General features: G+C 37.7%; 1 protein-coding gene across 4 annotated transcripts in view; it reads right to left on the reverse strand.

The window, feature by feature from the left end:
* The window catches only part of OPHN1 (oligophrenin 1), a 287,931-nt gene that overhangs the window by 157,524 nt on the left and 107,652 nt on the right, over positions 1–22,755 (reverse strand). For all 4 annotated transcript variants that reach the window (XM_080909908.1, XM_080909906.1, XM_080909905.1 and 1 more), the window contains 2 exons: positions 19,306–19,367; positions 6,969–7,040 (listed from right to left, as the gene is read on the reverse strand). In XM_080909908.1, coding sequence (XP_080766034.1) covers positions 6,969–7,040; positions 19,306–19,367 — 134 coding nt within the window. The remainder of the gene's footprint in view (positions 1–6,968; positions 7,041–19,305; positions 19,368–22,755) is intronic.

Below are 22,755 nucleotides of genomic sequence, written 5' to 3' on the forward strand. Positions count from 1 at the left end.
TATGATCTTAATTCATTATGATCAGATTTATAAGGTATCAGCCTTTTTACTCCTCCCAGACCATGACTCATTTACCATTTTGTGCTGTATAGGTTGGGCCAGATGATGCCATTCACATGTTTACTCAGGTACAGAATCATCTCCCTTAGCCTGGAGTCTAAAACTGCTTGTAAAAATGGAGACTCTCAGTGTAAAGCAGTTTGGAAAAAAACATTCTTCTATATTTAAAAAGTCACTCTTCTGTAGAACATGGAATAAGTTAAGCACAGCACAACCTGATCCTCAACAATTTCCACTTTTCCCCAGATTCAAAGTCTTGGGAGAGCTGCTAGAATATACAGGGGAGGGGGGTAAATAGTCAAGGAAAGGCAGGACCCCAATAATGCAGCATTCACACAGTCCTCACTAATATATATTTGGGAACTTATCCATGTTGCAGCTTTCATGAGTTCTCCCCATGTTAAACAGGGATAATTTCATAATGTACTTACCTTTGAATGACCGTATTTCTACATGTAACCCCTTAAGCTTTCTCTTCTAAGTAAGTCCAGTAAACTCATTGGTTTACATAGCTTGGCATACACAGACATGTTATTTTAACCTGTCATTGTTGCCCCAGCTGAGATATACAGACATTTGTTCACATCTTCCTGGGAAAATTAACTCAGATAGCATATCACACCGAACCTCAGCGTTCAACTCTTTTAGTAGATAACAGCCTCTATTCTCTGGGATCATTCAAAGGCTTTGGGGGGGAGGGAGGGAGGGAGGGAGGGAGGGAGGGAGGGAGGGAGAGAGAGAGAGAGAGAGAGAGAGAGAGAGAGAGAGAGAGAGAGAGAGAGAGAGAGAGAGAGAGAGTTGGTAGGGCACAGCACTAAGGAAGGATAGAAAGGCAGAGAAAATTAAGGAGACACGAGATGGAAAAACCTCCATCACCCAGGATCCCAGAATTCCAGGATCTAGTCTTTCCTGATGACTTAGTGTCAAGAACCTTCAACACAACCTACAAAAGCAAAGTGGTGTATGTTTTCCTAAAAATCATCTCCAATATGAATATTTTAAAACGTAAGTGAATGATGCTTACTTAGGGCTAGAACGTTTTTAAACTTTAGTTTTATCTATTAACCATCATCTCTTATCTCTACTACTAGACAATATACCTTAAAAATTTTATAACATTTCCTAGACTAAAGAAAGCTTACTACAAAATGTAAATGCACTAGTTCAAATATTTTTACATATCTTTTAAACTACATAAGCTTTGCTCAATCTGGAAGGCTTGCTGTAAATCACACTGAGTAAGGTGACGTTTTGTCCTATTAAATTATAATTCCATTTCCCTTCCCCATTCCATTTCCTTCTTTCAAATGTTCTGAAGATCACAGAAATTATAAGGAAATCTAAGCATGACAGTCTTCTGAAGAAGCCCACTCCCTGTTTTAGGATCATAATCTATCTTATTCCTTTATCTTTCTCTATATAAATACTTTAAAATTCACTAATGTTGATTTACAACAATTCATCCTAAATTTCTTTTCTGTACCATAGTCAAAAATCTGTCTGTACATGAATAGAAGTCTATAAGTAGGAAGGGACCTCCTCTGGATACCGGTGGTAAGCAGCACTGGCTGTATTTCTCTGTCACTGGTGATAGTAATTAGCAACTACTGGTCAAGTCACAAACCCAGCTAGCAGAAGAGATTTGTTTATTCAGTTTTAGTCTAATCAGGACACAGAATATACTACCAAGAGTTACTATAATAAGACAGGCCCAGTGGACAAAACCTGTATTTCCAGGTACTTTAGAGGCTTAAAGCTTGGGGACAGGGGTAAAATCACAAGATTTAGTCATCCTTAGACTCAAGAGTGAATTCAAGGCCAGCAATTTATTGAGACTCTGTCTCAAAACAACACACAAAAAGCAGAAAACAAAACTTTTAAAAGGAAATAGTTCAGTGGTAGGCCATTTTTCCATCATGTACAACATATCCTAGATTCTACCCCCATGATATAAAAGGAAAATTACTACAACAGAGCAGCTATGCAATTTAAGGACATTTTATATGGTACCATAAGGCTAAAGATTTAGATATTCAAGACAAAACTGGATAAAGATCAGGCCTTACTGGCAACATGGTAATATAACCCTCTGGTTAGAAGTGAATTCTGATTGTTTGGCTTGGTATTTTATACTCACTAGGTAAGAGGAACTTATCTCTCAAGAGGTAAGCAGCACATAGTTTGCGGGGCGGGGGGGGATGCTATGTTGAAGGTGAGCTTCATAGGGCTTGTCTAGCTCAATGGGAATACCCTAAGCACAATCAAACTATATTAAAGCCCACCAAGGACAACTGATGCATCATACTAATGTTTCATCCATCAGATAGGCCCCATGATGTATGTGGGGGGTGGTGAACTACAAAGGAAAGTTGGGGGTGAATCATGAATGTATTAGGTCTTTCAAAGTTTATAAACATGCAGAAAGTTATTAAAAGACAGAAAACCTTCAAGGTCAAGTGATAAACTATGTGTTCTGAGTAGACAGCTAGAGCAGAGGCCCACCACGCAGCCCCTCAAAAGTTGAAGTCCCTTCCACCTGCAGTGTTATCTGCTGAGAAAGCTTAATGCCATGGAAACTTTGGAGATATAAATGCAAGAACTGTCTTATATAGAGATATAAATGAATAATTGTCTTATATAGAGATAAATGAAGGAGGAGATATGGAGGGGTGAATTTGGAACTAGGGGGCTATAAAAAGAAAACAAAACAGAAGACTAACAACTTCATTTTCTGGCTCTTAGTTAAGTGTAATATCCTCTAGCCTAGATTTCACTGCTGGGATAATTCCCATGGTCTATTTAAGACATAACATAGTGCACGCTAGATCAACTGACAAAGACTGGTCTTTAGGATTTGAAAAAGGCTGGCAGATGTTCTAACCTTTCTGAGTCTCAGTCTCTTCACTAGGACAATACATTTTTAAGTCCTACCTCACAAGTTTGCTGTGAGAAGACAGGATTGATAAAATGACCAAACCAGTAGGCCTAGTACACACAAAATATACCATGGACTTTCCCTTTCTGCAGGTAGTCAACCACCTTAATTATGCTTACATTCCTTTTGCTGGTCTCAGCCAGGATTGAAAACAAGTCAGATCTGTGGATTTCAAAACACACGACCACTTCAACCCTTTTGGGTATTAGATAGCAACTGTCCTGTAATTTAGCAAGTGGCAAATATTTTTCTATTACATTTATAATTTCAAAGTTTCTTCTTTTAATTCTACCCTTCCCAAACTAAATATTAATACTACCTAGATGCCAGATGAAACTAGTAGTATGCAGTATTTCTGGGCTATCTAGACGACTCACCGTGTTTGAATGCCCATATCGCCTTCACTCAGGATGCCAGGCACTAGGAGTGCATCCACCTATTATTTTGCCCTTTCTTTTCCTTTTCATATGAGAGGTAAGCATAGAACCCAGAGCCTCACATATGCTGGGAAAGCACAATACTACTCAGCTTTCCACGTCATAGTGGAAGTTTCTAGTTGACCTGACAATAAATCCTCTTTCCTGCTACATTAGTATTCTTTATCTAATTCAATTGCCATGGTATTCTAATGATAGCCACTGTAAGGTGCATTTGCATTCCAAACATTAGAACTGGATGCTTGTTCAAGCTGACACATTTTAAAGTATATAGGAGGAGAAACTTTGGTTATATGCAAGACATACTCTAGGAATAAATTTGTACACTAGGCTGAAAAATTAAACTAAAAATATTCACATCATTTTTGACATATTGAGTAATAAAAGAGATCCAGGGATACTAAAGCTAAAATTATCGGGTATAATATTGTGCAACAGACCTTTCAATGATGATCTATGTCTAAGCATTCCAACTAAATAATTACTATCTACCTGTAAACTAAAGATTTTAAAAGTGGCTAACAACCCAGAGGGCTTGAGATTTAAATATCTGGTGATTATCATAATGATAAGCCAAATGTGTAGTCGCACATACCTATAAGCCCAACACTCAAGATTCTAAGGCAGGAGGATCATGAGTAAGAGACAAGCCTAAAGCCTGCACAATCTAGACAGCATAGCTTAGCAGAAACATGTAGTTGGACATGGTAGTGCACATCAATAATTAGCGAGGCTAAAAGGAGGAGAAAGAGAAAGACATTCCAGGCCAGCTTGGACTTCACAGTGAGATTCTATCTTGAAAAGGAGTAAAATCTGAAGCTTAAGAGACCCTTGTATCCCAATCCAGGCTATTGATACTAATGCTATAACTTCTATCATTTCATTTGTCTAGCGTAAGTCTCATTTACCTCTTGTCAGATGCTCACAAGGATTGCTGTGGTTATAGGAAACAAAAAACAACATGCAAAACCACTTAGCCCAGTGATGCCTATTGTTTTCATGTGCCTCATTTTCCAAAGGAAGTAACTGAAATCCTGAAAGGAAACTGAGATATTTACAGAGTTTAGGGTTTCTATATCTGAAGTTAGGGAGACATAAACATAGCATTCTACCCACCCCTGTACTCATTCCTCTCTCACAGGCAAAGTAGAGCCACTCCATCCCAACAACATCAAAAGTCAACATATTCCAGTATCACTTCAAATGTCTAAAGTTCACATTTAGCCCATTCATGTTATAATACAATTTAGATATGGTTGATAGTTGATGTCCAATTAGCTTTACCTGTGGGCCTCTGATACCAACCAACCAAAAAAAAAAAAAAAAAAAAAAAAAAAACCAGTAATGGGCATAAGATAGGAAAACCCATTCTAAAAGACAAAAATGTAAGAGAGGGAAGGAGCAATGGACACCACGTAAGTTGGAAATCAGTCAAACACTTTTGAGAATTTGAGGTTTCAGAAAAAATCATCCTGGCTTGAGTGACACAGTTTCTAGCCCCTAAGAAGGTAAAATCACCCATACCTTTCTGAAGCTTGGTCCTAAACACTATTAATTGTGATAGCTTCTGTGGAGGGGGAAGGGAAACCCACAATTCCTCTGTAGTGGCCCATCTTTGGAAGACCTGCTATATAGGGGCACCCTAGTGTCAGACTACCTCAAAAATCAGTACTAACTGAGAAGGAACAAACCCTGCCCCTAGGACCTGTAATGGGAATAGGAACCCTAATGGTTTCCGAATTACCTTTTGGATACTTTTCTTAAGGAACAGCACATTTTGTAAGACTGAATCCATTCTAATTTGTCTCCTTTTAGTCCCTGGTAGTAATGTTGGTTATAATCTCTGTGTAGTCTTTCACTGACATAGTTAATTAGGTCCTCAGCTCACAGCCATTCTAAACGTTCTTTCAAGATTCCTTTTTATTATTTTTAAATTACTTATACTGTGTGCAGTGGATATATGTGTATGTGTATATGTGAGTGAAAGTGTCCAGCAAATCCAGATCAGGGTGTCCATTCTCTAGAGCTAGAGTTACAGGCCACTTAGAGGGCAGTATAGTTGCTGAGAATGCAATTCTGCTTCTCCTCAAGAGCAATACCCAAACTCTCAACTACTGAGTCATCTCCAGCCCCAACCATACTAATCTTCTAATCTTGACAATATCTCTTCAGAACCTGCTTTCTTGTTTTTTGTTTGCTTGTTTATTTTTGGGGGGGGTTGTGGGTTTTTTCAATATGAATACACTGATCCAATTATTGAAAAGTTACAGATAATTTTATTTTAAAAAGTCCTTCAGTTTTTCTCTTCTTGAAGTTTACTACACACTGCATGCATGAAAGTGTCCCCAAAAGATCATTAAGAAAAATGTGTGTGGCAAGGCAGGCCCGAAAGCCCAGCATTTAGGGCCTTAAAAATCTAAGATTGGTGATTTGGTCGTTTGAGTCTACCCTGAGCTACACTAATATTTTGTCTGAAAAAGTGAAGAAAACAAAGGGGAAGGAAGATGTATAGAAGGGGAGGAGAGTAAATAGAGGAAGAGAGGAAATATGGAAAAGAAAGAGGAGGAAGATGTTAAAACTGCAGAAAAGTTTCTACCACTCCCATGCCCTGACAGCCATCCTAGCATCATATTATCAGACATCACTTATGTCTGAGATGCTTTGTACTGTGCTTCCAATAACACAAGCACTGCAGCACGTCCACTGTGTACCTAATGCATGTAAAGAAACATAACTATGTCACTAGGCTCCACGTTTACTACATCATACGTGTATCATTATTTTCCAGTATAAGCCTTATAAAACATATATAAACTGTACGTTAAACATCGTGTTAAACAGTATGCTCTATCATGCTGGCATAGCTTCAAAAATCTCGTGCTTATTGCATTTCTTAATTGCATCAAGAAACTCTGTTGAGTGATCTACACCATCTAGCTCTGTATTCTCTACAGTGTTCACATAAGGAAGCAATCAGCTATGATACATTTCTCAGAATGTATTCCCATTGCTAAGTGGCACGTGACTATTAGTTACAGGAGCAGCACACTTCCTATTACTAATTTCTGGTTTAGTTAGAGAGTGAGATCAAGAGTTAGAGTAAGAAGGAGTAAGCCATCAAGAAAACACACCCAGGGGCGGGAATTTATTCTAAGGTGTTGGCTGCTATGATTAAAAGCTAGGAATGCTATCCTGTTGATAAGCTACACGGCAACGGTAAGGAAAACCAGTAGGGTAGGAGGAGTCATGTGGCCTAGTAGGCCTTTTACTGGCCCTTTGTTCTACTCAGGTTTTCAATAGATTAGATGATACCTACCCACCTGAATTGGGGCAGCCAAGCAATTCAAATGCTAATTTATTTTGGAAATGCCCAGATAGATAAATTCCAAAATAAACTAATCAGTTATCTGGGTATCTGGGTATTTTCTGGCCTTATATTGTTAACCACTATATCAGTGCAAAATGAGGAGTGGAAGCCAAACCACTGCTCAATTCCTACTAAATTGGACATTATACATTTAATACAAAAAATATACCTTTGTGAAACCTATTTGTTCCTTCCGAAAAGTTTCCAGGGGTTTGATCAGCAAGTCACTGGCATTTTGTACCTAAAGTGGAAAAAAAAAACAATATTTGGGTTAAAAACGTCTCCTGGAATTCAAATAAAATGAAGGCACTGAGATGGACAATCAATACCTGGGACCTTATGAAAATTCTGAAATTTGCAGAAGACACCATCATCCATAAAAGGTGCCAACCTAACAGAATGGGAAAAGATTTGTACCAACTACATATCTGATGGAGGACTAACTTCCAAATATACAAAAACTCAAAAAACTAAATATCAAGAAAACAAACAACCCAAATAAAAATGGGATACAAATTTAAAAGACAATTTTCAAAAGAGGAAACTCAAATGGCTAAGAGACACCTAAATTGTTCGACATCCTTAGTCATCAAGAATATGAAAATCAAAACTACATGGAGATTTTTATCTTACATTTGTCAGAATGTTTAAGATGAATAAACAAATGACAGCTCATGCTGTTGAGGATGCGGAGTAAGAGAAACATTCATCCATTGCTGGAGAGAATGCAAGCTTGGACAGCCACTATGAAAAGTAGCTTTGATTTGCATTTCCCTGCTGGCTAAGGATATTGGACATTTACTTAAGTGTTTCTCAGCTATTTGAGTATCCTCTATTGAGAATTCTGTTTATGACTATATTACATATTTTAATTGTTTTTGTGTCTGTTTTTGAGTTCTTTATACATTTTGCATGTTAGCCCTTTTTGTACGTGTAAGTGGTAAGACTTTCCATTTTGTAGACTGCTGCTTTGCTTTTCAGTTGAATAAGGTCCCACTTATTGGTGTTTGTTCTTAGTGTCTGTGCAATCAGTATTTGGTGCAAAGTCTTTTCCTGTCAGTAAGTTCAAGATTCTATGAGATTCAGGGTACCTGGGGTTTTTTTTTTGTTTGTTTGTTTGTTTGTTTTTGTTGTTGTTGTTTTATCCATTTGGAGTTGTTTTTATACAGGGTGACAAATGTTGATCTATTCAGATTCTTCCACATGCAGATACCCACTTTGACTAGCACCATTTTTTTTCTTTGAAGATGCTGTCTTTTTTCTGGTATGTATATCTGGTTTCTTTGTAAAATATTAGGTGTGCCAATAGGTGTTTAGAATTATGTCTGCCTCTTCAAATAGATTTCATTCATCAGCATGGCTGTTCTTATGCCAGCACCATGCTGTTTTTATTGCTATAGCTCTGTAGTACAATTTGAGGTCAGGGATGGTGATACTTTGAGCACTTCTTTCATTATTCAGAAGTGCTTCAACTATTTTGGTTTTTTGTGACACCAAATGATTTCTGTGAAGAACTTTGTCAGAATTTTCATGGGGATTGCATTGGATATGTAGACTGCTTTTGGCAGAATGGTGGTTTTTACTATATTAATCTTATTACTCCATGAGCATACTCCAAACCTCTTAAGGTTTTTTTTAGGATTTATTTATTTTATGTATATGAGTACACACAGTGTTGCTGTTTTCAGACACACCAGAAGAGGGCATTGGATCCCATTACAGATGGCTGTGAGCCACCATGTGATTGCTGGGAATTGAACTCCGGACCTCTGGAAGAGCAGTCAGTGCTCTTAACCACTGAGCCATCTCTCCAAATCTTTTACTTGCTTAGTTAGAGTTTCTCCCAAGATATTTTTGAGCTTTCTGTAAAGGGTATTGTTCCCTTGATTTCTTTCTCAGTCTTTTTCTCCTTTGAATATAAGAAGGCTACTGATTTTTATGAGTTAATCTTGTACCCTGCTAATTTGCTGAAAGAATTTATCAGCTGTGGGAGTTCCCTGGCAGCATTTTTAGTATCTTTTACATATATAATATCATCTGCAAGTGGCTATACTTTGACACCTTCCCTTCCTATTTGGATCCCATTGCTCTCCTTCAGTTTCCTTAATGCTCTAGCTAAGAGATCAAGTACTATGCTGAATAGGTAGTGGACAACCTTGTCTGGATCCAAGTTTTAATGGAAATGCCTAAAGTTTCTCTCCATTTAAGTGGATTTTGTCTGTAGGCTTGCTGAAAATTGCTTTTATTATGTTGATGTATGCCTCTTTTATCCCTAGTGTGTCCAGAACTTTTATTATGAAGAGGTGTTGGAAATTTCCAAAGGCCTCTTCTGCATCTAATTAGATGATCATGCAGTCTTTGTCTTTCAGTCCATTTGTCTGGTAGATTACATTATTGATTTATATAAACGGAACTATTCCTGCATCTTTGAGATGAAACATACTTGATCATGGTGGATGAACATTTTAATGTGATCTTGGATTTAGCTTGCAAGTATTTTTTTTTCAGAATTTTTTGCATCTATGTTCATAAGAAAAACTAGTCTGTAATTTTCTTTCTTTGGTTTTTATGTGGTTTATGTATTAGGGAAACTATGGCCTCCTAAGAAGTGGGCAATCATCCTTCTGTTCTCTTTTCTGAAATACTTTGAGGACTATTAGTGTTAATTCTTTTTTGAAGTTTGATAGAATAACTAGCTGAACCCATCTATCTGCCTCTAGGATTTTGGGAAGTGGGGGAATGAATTATTGCTTTCATTTCACTGAGGGTTATAGGTATGTTCAAATTACTTATTTGATCTTTATTTAACTTTGGAGGTGATCTGTATAAAGAAATGTATTAATTTCTTTTAGCTTTTTCCAATTTGGTGTAGTACATATTTTAAAGTATGTCCTTATGGCTATCTGGATTTCCTTGGTGCCGGTTGCCCCATCTCTTACTTTGTGACTTTGGATCCCTTCTCTCTGCCTTTTAGTTAATTTGACTAAGGATTTGACAATCTCACTAATTTTTCTTAAAGAAACAACTCTTGTTTCATTGATTCTTTGAAAATGGTAAGAAATAAACTCAGAGCTGAAATCCAGATTTACTTGTGTTGGGTGTGGTTTGTTTGTTCCTCTGGGCAAATTTGATCTTTACCATCAGGATACATAATTTCTTCTTATTGTTTCTTCTTTGCTTTCAACTACTTAACAAACCACAACTAATCAACAACCCACCATGCCTCTTGGGGCCCTGGCATTTATATACCCTCTGAAGAGTTCCCAAAATTCCAAATGTCACACAATCACGGAAACTATCTGCAGCTGGCCAAACCATGCCTCTGCTAGAGTAAGCTGCTGGGACAATCTGAAGTAACCCCACATCCCACACGTAGGATTAAAACAAAAACATATCCCCATAATATTTTTTGTGCTTTTTAAAAGAAACCAAAATTCGTGTGGGGGGGGCGTGTGTTAAAATAATTAAAGAAAAAGAGGCTGTGAATTTGAAAGTGGGTCTGGAGGACATGAAAGTAGGTATGGGCATGGGAGGATGAGTGGAAATTATGTAAATACTCAGGTATGTATTTCTTAACAAAATAAAATTTTCAATTAAAATCCTAAAATAAATATTTCTTACTTTTGCTACATCTTATAAAAACAGACATCTTGCCCATGTGGTCTTCCAGAACCTCTGTGATTCTTAATTCTCATCACATCTCGACTGATGTATTAGATCACTGAAACCTCTTTCCAGATCCTCTGTGGTTCTCCTCAGACAAATACCCTCTTCCCCAGTACGACACTTAATATCCTGGTGTCTAACTATATACATCAGCCAACGGAAATAAGCCATATATTCATTTGCATGATTCCTCCTTCTTTGAAGTTTTGTTTTCTACAGAGGTCCATAATTCATGCCAAAACCCATACTCATTTCATCCAGTGAAAACTACACAAGGAATTTTCTTGTCTAGCACATTCTATATTTCAGTAGATTGTGGGTTATGAAGAATATTAGTTTTATTTACTCACTTGGAGAAACTTAAGAACTATTTAGTGAGGCATTTATTATTTATTGTAGCAGCATTAAAACATGATCTTACAACACACCTACCACTGAAAGACGAGACCTCAGCCCCCAGCCCCCAACCCCCAGCCCCCAGGCTTCTTACTGTTTCAACCAATCAGCCGGAGATGACACTAAGTGACTTCTAAGTTTAGGTCATAATTTTCCACCACAGTACTCTTGGAAGTCTGACTCTGCACACTTCTTATGCAAGACATGAGGCAGTATCGTTAAAAAAAAAAAAAAAATTGAGTGGCCCTGAAACTAAAAGTCAGAGAGGCCCAATGCAGACATTCTAGTCTATGTCTCCTACCAGCAGAACTCAGGCTTTCAAGCTTGCCAGGAACACCATTGCAAACTGCTAAAACAAGCCATGTGTTCAGTGAGTGTTACTACATGACAAGGAAGAGATACGCAATGACCCCTGCTGTTATAGTAATTATTAAAAATTATGTTTCTGTTTATCAAAATCTCCCTCCTCAGGTGCCACTTAATATGGAACCGTGGGCACCGACACTGCCATTCGGTCCAAGCCACCCCCTCCACACAATTCCCTTCCCAAGCCGTTCACTTAGATCCTGGTAGCGGTAATCGGACATAGGTAGATATAAATATTTAAAGGGATTCTATAGGTCTTTATCTCATATGGAGGGGCAGTTTGTATCTTTGTCTATTGGATGTAATTTTATTGTGTAGAGGGTTTGTGGATTGAGAATCTATTATATAAACCCATTTGAAAAATTACCGGGCTTTGAGGTGATGTTTGTTATGGGCGGTGGAGGAAAGAAGACACCGGGGCAGTAATCCCACCCAGGACGGAGGCAGCAGGGCGGGCAGAGTGAACCGCCTGGGAAGGGAATCGTGTGGAGGGGGCGTCATGCAGAGTGAGTGACAGAGTCCGTGTGCAGGGTTCCACACTAGAGCAGCATCCGTGGAGTGAGACCATGGGCGCCCATAAAATTTTAAGCCTTCTTGTTAATATTTACTGCAATACTCTGCCTAACAAATTACCTATAATTAAGTAATTTCACTTAAAGCCACTAGGTCTTAGAATAGGTTTTCATAAAGCAATAGATGATTGTTAAAACTAGCTCCAATTTCATAGAAATAACATGTAAAATGTGACTTGGAAACACTGAGGAATCTTGACTTTGTAAAGGAAGTAAACATACCACTCATAGCAATATATGCACAGATGCCCAGTTGGGCCCTGGAGGGCACAATTGCCAGTTTCTCATGTTCAAGAAGGACTGTCCTGAACAAGCAAGTGTATAAGCAATTTCTAATAGACAATCCAGGCTAATTATGTATTTGCATATGATTCACTGAAAGTGAGTTGGCAACAATGCCCAGTCTCTCTCGCCACAACTGATTAAGGTGAGTCTTACCACCCAGTTTTTATAATAATATTTTCTGCTAAAAAAAAATGCTGGGACTATGGAAACAAAACATGCTGAACGCTTATTCCTTTTATTCTTTCACTGTTTAACTTTAAATTTCTTAGAAGCTCAGCAACCACACAAAGAATCCCTTTTAAGTAAGCTTTATCTCTGTTTGCCTTTATGACCGCTGCATTATGTTTTGTGAGCTTGCCATGAAGTAAACAACACCAACTGTTTCTCGCCAGAAACCCAACCTTGAGAAACCCCACCCTAAACACAGTAAGAGTGGAAAGAATCCAATTCCAACAGAATACCAACTAATTTTAAGCTGAATAATGTCTAGCTAAACAGAGATGGTATCCACTTTACTATCATGGGACTGCTCAGGATTCACTGATGGTAAACACGCTACCAAAAATGGCTGCAAAAATACATTGTTTGAAATGCTGTGGGCCTCTTAAGGTTATTTCTGACATTCCTCCAAGATAAGACTTTGCACATTACCAACAAAACTCCCTTCTGGGTAAGAAAAGCATACAGACAGGCTTCCTTAATATACAGGAAGTCTGCAGTCCAGACACTCACATACCACTTCTGCAATACTAGAGCTACCCACGACTACGTTAAGAACACCACAGCTGGGTTCTCCACCTTTTCTCTCTTCATGGCTCCTGCCACAATCTATATTCACTTATGAAGATGACCAAACAAGAACCATTGACATGTTCTTGGACCATGAAGTTTCTTACTATTTGTTATCACAAATTCGTTTTGGATTCTAATTTTAGAAAGGATATAAAACTGTGAAACATAATATGTGACAGAGAACCAGGAAGAAGAGTAAGGAAAACAACATCTCAAAAGAGGATCCTGTTCCAGTAGTGTAAGCTTTGTGTACTGGCTGGTTTTGTGTCAACTTGACAAAAGCTAGAGTCATCAGATACAAAGGAGCCTCAGTAGGTACAAGTGCAGCCCAGTGTGGCAGAGAACCCCAGCTGTTGTGGAGATGTCAGTAACATGGGATGACCTTCAAGAACAGCAATAGCAGTGGAGTGAGACCAGCCACAGCCTAGAAGCTGTATGTGCACAGGGGGCAGAGCTGGAGAAGTTATCCAAGCAAGACTCCAGAAGAGCATGAATGGATCCCAGACACTAGACAGTTAAGAGTTTGATTTTACTTTGATTTGTGAATAATTTTTTGTGTACCCTAATTTTTCACCCTTGAAGTAAAGTTCTTGATTTATTTATTTATTTTTGTTTGTCTATTTATTTATTTATTTATTTATTTATTTATTTACTTATTTACTTATTTATTTATTTTACTGGAGCCCATGAGTGAGGGATTTTGAATTTTAAAAAAACATTGATTTTAAAGGAAACTGGTGATTTTAAAGAGACTGAATTATTTTTGAGTTAAGATTTTTTATTAATTATTTATTCACTTTGCATTATGATCTCAGCTTCCCTTCCCAGCTCTCCTCCTAGTCCCTTTCTCTCAACTCCCCTTCCCTCCTCTCCCCTCCCCTCCCCATATGCACCTTCCCCTTTTTCCTCAGCAAAGGGGAGGTCTCTTATGGATGTCAACCTGCCTGTGCATATCAAATTGCAGTAAGACTAGGTGCATCTTCTCCTACTGAGGCTAAACAAGGGAGCCCAGTTAGGGGTTAAGGATCCAAAGGCAGACAATAGAGTCAAGAGACAGGGACTGAAATTTTAATGTGTTTTATTTTGTAAACGCTGTGGGATTATTTAGGTTATTTATGTTTTTAATGTAAGAACTTAGGAGTAAATAAGAAAGAAAGGGTTGTATCCTAATGTGTTTGTGTTGACAAGGGGTCAGTCATACTGGCTGGTTTTGTATCAAATGGGCACAAGCTAGAGTCAGAAAGGAGTCTCAGTTGAGAGAATACTTTCGTACGATCCAGCTGTAAGGCATTTAATCAATTAGTGACCAAAGAGTGATCGCACAGCACACTGTGGGTGGTCTCATCCCTAGGCTGATGGTCCTGGGTTCTCTATGAAAGCAGGCTGAACAAGCCAGGGGAAGAAACCCAGAAAACAGCACCCAACCACGAGCTATGTATGCATCAGCTCCTACATCCAGGTTCCTGCGTTGCTTGAGTTCCTGCCCTGGTTTCCCTTGTTGATGAACAGCAATAGCAATATGAAAACACAAGCCAAATAAACTCTTTCCTCCCCTACTTGCTTTTTGATCATGGTGCTACATCACAGCTATAAACATTTTGCTATCAAGAAAAAGAAAGAGATGAGAATGCTATAAGTGCTGTGGGGAAAGATGAGATTTTTAGGTAGAGCTGAATGAATTAGAGATCAATGCCTCTGAGAACCATGGGCGGTGGGCCAAGGATGCTCTGTCATTGGAGTCAATTAAACCTGCCTGAGCTAGTAAGCCATCTATAAAACTTGAGTAAAAGCACTCATGTCTGTCTCTCGCTACTGTCTTTAGAAGCAAATTTCATAAACTCAAAACGTTACTGTCATTTCTTATGAGCCACAGATTAAAGAAAACAATATTTATATAATCGATCTTTTTCATATTTATAAAACACTCCCATGTTATTATGTGTTTAAGGGTGCTTCATAACAATTAGGGGAGTGGCAATCATTTCTCTTACTTTAGAAGAGAGTAAAGAGAGGACAAGAAAAACAAACTGATTAGTTCCAAATCAAGAAATGAATTAGTGTCTGAGTCAGATTCAAATGCTAAGTACCCTACCCTCAAAGTCTATCTTCAACCATACTTCTCCAAGAGATTAGTAAATAGTAGCATTACTCCAAGAACCCATTACTGCAGTGCTCAAAGGGGGCAGGGCAATATGAATACAACTCCTCTAAATGGAAATAACTCTTAACAAAATTTAGATGCTAATAAAAAAGACATCTCTAGGAGAAATGGGTAAGAAAGACCACTTTACTGTACTGCGTTCCCACTATACACATAAGCCACTACTTAAAATGAAAACCATTCAAACCATCTCTTTTTTATTAGATACTCTGTATTTACATTTGAGATGTGATCCCTTTCCCCTACCCCACCTCCCATCCTGCTACCCCTCTAGTTGCCTTCACAAAGGTGCACTCCCTCCTAATCCCCTTCTCCACCCCATTGCCTTGGCATTCCCCTACATTGGGAAAATGTGCCCTCCCTGGACCAAAAGCCTCTTCTCACATTGATACCAGAAAATGCTATCTTCAGCTACATATGCAACTGGATGAACAGGTCTCTCAATGTATGCACAAAGGTTGGTGTTTTAGTCCTTGGGAGTTTTGGAGGGTTTAGTTGTTGAAAATGTTCTTCCATGAGGTTGCAAACCCTTTCAGCTCCTTACGTTCTTTCTTTAGCAACCTCATTGGGGTCCCTGAGTACAGTCAGATGGTTAGCTGCAAGCATGCTCAGCTGTATCTATATGATTCTAACATAGTCCCTGTGGAGGCATCTCTATCTGGTTTCTGCCAGTAAGTACTTGGGATCAGCTATAGTACTTGGATTTGGTGGCTGCATATATGGTGGATCCCAAGGTAGGGTGGCTTCTGAATGATCTTTTCTTCAATCCCTGTTCCTCTATTTGACCTTGCATTTCCTCCTGTGAGTGTTTTGTTCTCCCTTTCCATATTTAGGTACCAAGGAAGTCTGGGTTGGAGCCATGAAAAATGTCCCAAGATCAGTTGCTGCTGATCTAGGAACCACACAAAACATTTTTTTCTGTTTGTAGAGGTTTGATTGGCTGTCTGGTTGGTTGATGTTGTTTTCTGGGGTTTTTGTTTGGTTGGTTGGTTGGATGGTTGTTGGGGGGGGGGGCAGTTGTTTTTTGTTTTAAACAGGATTATCTTGTACCACAGGCTGGCCTCAAATTTCCCATGTAGCCAAATACTGTCTTGAATTTCCAAAGATCTTGCTTCAACAACTTTCCTGGGATCTGGGAATACAGGCTTCTTTGTATTACCACACTAAGGTCAAGATTATTTTAAATCCATTAAAATGATTAGAATCTCAAACAGAAAATTGTCTTAGGCACATTTTTAGAAAAATATGTGAAAAACCTTTATAAATAAGATAAAGAACATTGATGAAATACATCAAGTTAGTATTAGTAAACAGAAAGATGACCCACTTATCCAGATACAAAGAGTTGCCATTTTTAAGATAAGAGTTTTTCCAGTTGGATCTATGGATTCAGTGTCATCCCAATGAAGATGTTGCCCAACTTATTTTGGGAACATTAGCAAACTTATTCTAAGTTAGCCCATTTTCAAGGCTTACTACAAAGTTATAGTAATAAAGACAATGCAAAACTAGAGAAAAAAGAATTTAACCACTAAATAGAAATAGGAAAATAAAAAGGAATTATTTGCATTTAAGAAATGGTGAGAGAGTAAAAGACCACAAGGCCTCAGTCCTAGACAAAGAATTATAGGTAATTAATGAATACCAAGAACATAAAAATAATAGTTTTCATCAGGAAAGAGCAAACCAACTGGTACCAAATGGTCAGAGATGTAAACATGCACACAAGTAATATCATATAACCTTAGAGCACACAAGCACACACACCCACACAGAAGAGAAAAGCATTAGAAAAAAGTCCATGAATTTGAAAACAATGGAGGCTCTACGTAAGGGTTTGGAGGGATGACAGGGAAAGAGAAATGTTGTAATTATTAGCTTAAATTTTTTAAATATTTTTTAAAAAAATAAGGGTGAGCAAGGTAAGAGGGGCAAACCAGTAGGTAGAACTCTTCCATAGCATCTGCATCAGCTTCTGCCTCCAGTTGCTCCCTGGTTTGAGTTTCTACCTTGAATATTAGCCAAACAAGCCCTTTCCTTGGTCCCACCCATAATAAATTTGATGAATAAAGAAGATAAAAAGTAATTTAAAAGATAAAGAGTAAAAAGTCATACTACACTATTTACAGATGATATGTTCTTTATTATACAATAGATATGTCAGAAGTTCTATCAATAAACTTCTGGAAATGATGAACAAATTCAGCAAGATGGCAGAATACAGAATCAGCTTGCACAAGTCAATCCCTCTTTTATGAACCACCAAAAAACATATAGAAGAGCTGATCATGGAACACAATCTCAATCAGAAGAGTCTCAAAGAAAATAAACTATCTAAAAATAAACCTAACCAAGGAGGTCAAATATTTGTACAATAAAAGCTTTACACTTCTGAAGCAAAAGATAAAGATACTAGAAAATGGGAAAATACCCTATACTCATATTTATGTAGAAATAATATTATGAAAATGACAATTTTACCAAAAGCCATTTACAGATTCAGTGTAATCCCAGTTAAAATCCCCATTTGTCACAGAAATAGAAAAGTTATCCTAAAATTAATATAGAACCATAAAGAACCCTGGATAGCCAAGAAAAATCCTTAGTAAAAAGAACAATGCTGTAGAGATTGTTATTCCAGATTTCAGAACATACCACAGTAATTAAAGCACTTATGGTACAGGCACAAAAGCAAACATGTAGACCAATGGGACAACATCAAAGACCCAAACATGAGTACAGATAACTTCAGCAATGTAACATTTGACAAAAGTGACAAAAGCATATATTGACATAAAAGAGAAAAAAAATATCTTCAGTAAATGATACTGGAGAAACTGGAATTCCATTTGCAGAAGAATGCAATTAGGCCTGTATCTACTCATTTTGCCTAAAAACCACCTAAATGAAAATGCTGAGATGCTGAAACTCCTAGAAGAAAACCTAGGCAGTGTCTATACCACAAAAGCATAGGAAAGGGCTTTCTGAACAGTACTCCGTTTGTCCATTAATTAAGGCCAACAATTGACAAATGGGACTTACTAAAAATAAAAAGTTTCTGCATGGCTAAAGAAACAATCATCTAAATAAAGAGGAAGCCTATGAAAGTGAAGGGAGAAAATCTTTGCCACCTGTATATCTGACAGAGAACTAATATCCAGAGTATAATAAAAATTACAAGGGGGGTCAAAACCACAAATGACCCATTCAAAAAACACTGAATGGATCTGAGCAGAGAGTTCTCAAAAGAAATAATGGTTATGAAATATCTCAAAAGATATTCATCACCCCAACAACTAGGGACATACAAAGTAAAACAATTTAATACTTCATATAACCCCAGTCAGAATAGTAAAAATCAACAAAACAATACTGAAGTGTGTGTGGAGAAAGGGGGACTAGGTACCCACCTGGTAAAAATTAAACAAAGATCTTGAATTCTTCAAAAAGTATAGACCCAAATGTACTAAACTCACAAGAGATATCAGAATAAGTAAAGTTGGGTGATCTTACAGTTCATGATGATATTTTAGAAACAATGTTTTAAAACCATTTATGAGCACTAATTGCTCTTCTAAACAACTCAGGTTCAATTCCCAGCACACATGGTGAGTTACAACCAATATGTAAGTTCAGTTCCAGGGGATCCCTCTTCTGGCTTCTGTGGGTATCTGACATGCATATGAGACACAAACATGTATGCAAGCAAAACAACCACATACAAAAAAAAATACCAAAATTAAAAGAAAAATAATGAATTGAGTGGAAATCAATAAAACTTAGTTCTGCTTGTCTATTTGATTGGATCTGGAATCCAGTAAGATAACAATCCCAGGAGTTTTGGTGGCAGTACTTCTTGAAAGGACTAACAGAACAGAGGAAGCCCATCCCCAAAGTGGTGATCCACATATAAAGAGGTCTAAGTGAAAAGTAGTAGTGTGTTTTGTCTGCTAACCTTTCAGTGCCTGCTGACAAACACCTCTACCCGACGGCTACTGTGGCTGTCACCCTTTGATGATATTGGAACCCAGCTTCTTAACAAAGACTAAAGACTAGAGGGAAACACTTCAGCAATCCTTCAGTGTTATATTGGGTTTTCTGAGGCATCAGGGCTTATTGAGTAACTACTAAGTTCCCAGCCTCTCTAATGAACAGAGCCATTGTTGAACTAGGCATCCATGTAGTTAATCTAATACAATCCCTTTCAAATTATACTCATCCAAATGATTCTGTTGCTTTACAGAACCCTTACCAATACAGTAACTTACCATCATCATCCTCTCATTTTCTACTTCATTGAGCAATTCAGCAAATTCCTTGAATGATTCCGCTGATAAGAGAAGAAAATAAATATAAAGCAAATTAGTAATAGTACTGTTGTGCCATGAAATGTTCATGAACCCCTAAAAGATGACCAAAGGAGCCAAATTCAATGCAATCATATTAGAGACTATTCAAGTTCAGGCTTGGGCCACATCACCATCTCTAATGCAGGAGAATGGAAGGGAGCCCTGAGCCCACTTTTAGGAAAACATTTATAGAGGCAAGAAGGGATATCTAGCCTGGTTCACACCTGATTGAGGGATCATTATGACCTTTTAACATAATTGGCTAGTGCTTGGAACCAAACCATAAACTTAACTTCTGCTTTTTTCCTGATTGGTGGTTGTTAGGAAGAGAAATGTAGGGGGCAGGCTTGTAACCTGGAGGTACAGATTTGTGGGGGAAATAACCTGGAAACTGGTGCTAAGTACCGGCCTTAGTTCAACCTTAGGTCAGATTCTCTAAGATGGAGTCTGAACCCAAAAGATTGGGTCTCTCCGTACATATTGATGAGTAGGCAAAGATCCCTGTAAGGGGACATAGGGAACCAGTGTCTTAATGTCAGAGTTGCTAAATAATGACATCAGATCTACAGTATGCAGGAAGACAGGTTCAGTACCAATTTAATATTGTTCTTTGTCTTTCCTTTTTTGCTAATCCCCAACTAGACAGTTATTTCACAGACAATATTGTATTTAATCTTCATAGTCACACTTAAAACTATCAAGGGATTCTCTTGTGGTATGAACAAACAAAATTGTGTTAGGATCATAAGCTCGAGACCCTTGGCTACATCGTGAGAATCAGACTATCTGGGCTACAGGGTACCCATGTGTTTCAGAAAACAAGTTATAAATGTTCCTTCCTTGTATCTTAACCCTAAACCTATCTCCTTAAATTATGTTTTTAAGTATTTCCACTGATGTAGATTTTACAGTATCATATATAAGCAAGGAACATACATATTAGAAAAAAACAGGGTATTAGATGAAAAGGATTTTACTTTAGTGAACACTATAGAAAAAGAGAAGAGATAAATTTTAGAGAGAGGTAGGCCTGAATTGGAAGTTTTATTCTATCACTTTCTTCCTTGGTGACTTTGTGTAAATGATTTGACCCTTAAGCATCAGCTGCCTTACTTGTATCTAGAGTCCAGACCATCTACTTTAAGTGCCTAGTTCTCCATAACAACCATTATGTTGCAAATGAAGTATGCAAACGAAGTAGCTAACATTCTAGAGCCAAGTCTGCTACTTACTAGCAGGGTGATAGCAATTCACTTCTCCACCCTGGGTTTCATTTTTCATGCACACAAGATAAACTAAACAGATTTTATTGTACCTTCAAATCCCCCAACTTCCCACCACAAGCAGCAAGAACGTTCTTAAATAAAATCTCAATTGCAGAAAACATGGAAGCCTGGGCAAAAAATGAATCCAGGCGTTTATTTGGTTAGTTGGTTGGTTGGTTGGTTGGTTGGTTGGTTGGTTGGTTGGACAATGTGTAGCTGGGACTGGCCTCTTGAGTGCTAGGATTGATTATAAGCCTTCAAGAAAATATACAGCTCCTAATTTAGTGCTTTTTAAGGAAAAAACTTCTGGAAGATTCCTTCCTTAATCCATTATTTTGGAATGTGCTATTTATTTAATTTTCACAAACATACATTTCAAAACTTTTGGGCATTGCTTGTTAATCAACTGTGGTCAGGAAACAATTTTTTTGTTGTTTGCATTTACTAAAGCCTATTTTCTTATTTAACAAAGGGTCACATGAATATTCTATATATACTTGAAAAGAGAATCCTCTACATTTCTTAGGTGAAGAACAAAAAATCACATGGATCTCCTGGATTGGAACAGGAGTTGCAGATCATTATAAGACACCATGTGGCTAATAGTAATGGAACCTGGGACCTCTGAAAGAACAGGAAGTTCTCATAATCACTGACCCATCTGCCAAGCCCTAAGTTCACTTTTTACTGTTCACCACTCCCAAATTTCTCTAATTGTATTTCACACAATCAAACAGGAAATGTAGTGGTTTGAATAGGAATGACCCCCATAGACTCATGTGTGTGATGGTAGGCCCATAGGGAATGGTACTGGGAGGTGTGGCCTTGATGGAGAAAGTGAGTCACTATGGAGGTAGGCTTTGAAGTCTCACATACACATTCAAGCTCCACCTAATGTGGAACCCAGTCCTTTCCTCTCTACCTTTGGATCAAGATGTAGAACTCTGAGCTCCTTCTCCAGTACCATATCTGAATGAATGCTTCCCACCTTGATGATAGACTGAACCTCTGAAACTGTAAGCCATCCCCAATTAAATGTTGTCTTTTTATAAGAGTTGCCTTGGTCATACTATCCCTTCATAGCAATGGAAACCCTAACTAAGAACCAAAGATCACTTTTTAGTCCATAATACAGTAATTGTTCCAAGTCTTCAAATGGGTGCCTTCAATTATTTTCTTTTCTTTACTCCTTGGGCTTGTTGATCCTTTCTATTCAATGTGCAAATCTGATATTCAGCCACTGTGGTGAATTTAACTTATTGTACTTTTAAAATGTAGATATTTAGCTGTTTCTTTCTAAAAAAAAGTTTTTAATATTTATATTGATTTTTCTTTATTTTGTGAGAAATTGTTCTCATTCATTCCTTTAGGTTTTTTGACATGGTTTCCTTTAATTAAATATATTTAAAATAGTCAATTAAAAGTATTTGTCAAAGACATCAATGTCTGAGATCCTCAGGAACAGTTTCTAATAAGTTACCTCCTGTTTTAATGGATTAATTCTTAAAATTTCACCCTACATATATTATGAAAAAATAAATATTTTAAGTATTGTAATGTGGCAATTATAAAAATCAAATTTCCTTTCCTAGGTTTGCTGCTCTTGTCCTGCTCTTTATTTAATGGCTTCATAAAAACTGTATTCTGTCACATTAGGTAACTAAAATCTGTGTCCAAGAAAGAAAATTCATTCTCCCTTTCCTTTTCAATATTAGGGATCAAATTTAAAGCTTTGTGTGTGCTAGGCAAGTAATCTACCTTGACTGAACTAAGTACTCAAAGCTCATTCGGCTTTAAGAAAAGTATGGACCACACTAAGTAGGCCAGGATGAATTTTAACTCACTGTATAGCCCAGACAAGCCTTGAATGTGTCATCTGTCTAAGCAGCTTCAACCGGGCCTGTACCACCAGAACCAGGACAGAGATTCCTTTAAACCAGTAAGTGTTTGTGCCTGTGATGGCTAGCATTATGTCAATTTGACACTCACGGTTATATGAAAAGAAAAACCCTCAATTGAAAAAGCCCCTATAAGATGCAGCTGTAAAGCATTTTCTTAATTAGCGATTGATGAGGAGGGAAAGTCCAGCTTCTGTAAGAAAGCT

The sequence above is a fragment of the Micromys minutus genome (genome assembly GCF_963924665.1).
Source record: "Micromys minutus genome assembly, chromosome: X".
Taxonomy (NCBI): Eukaryota; Metazoa; Chordata; class Mammalia; order Rodentia; family Muridae; genus Micromys; species Micromys minutus.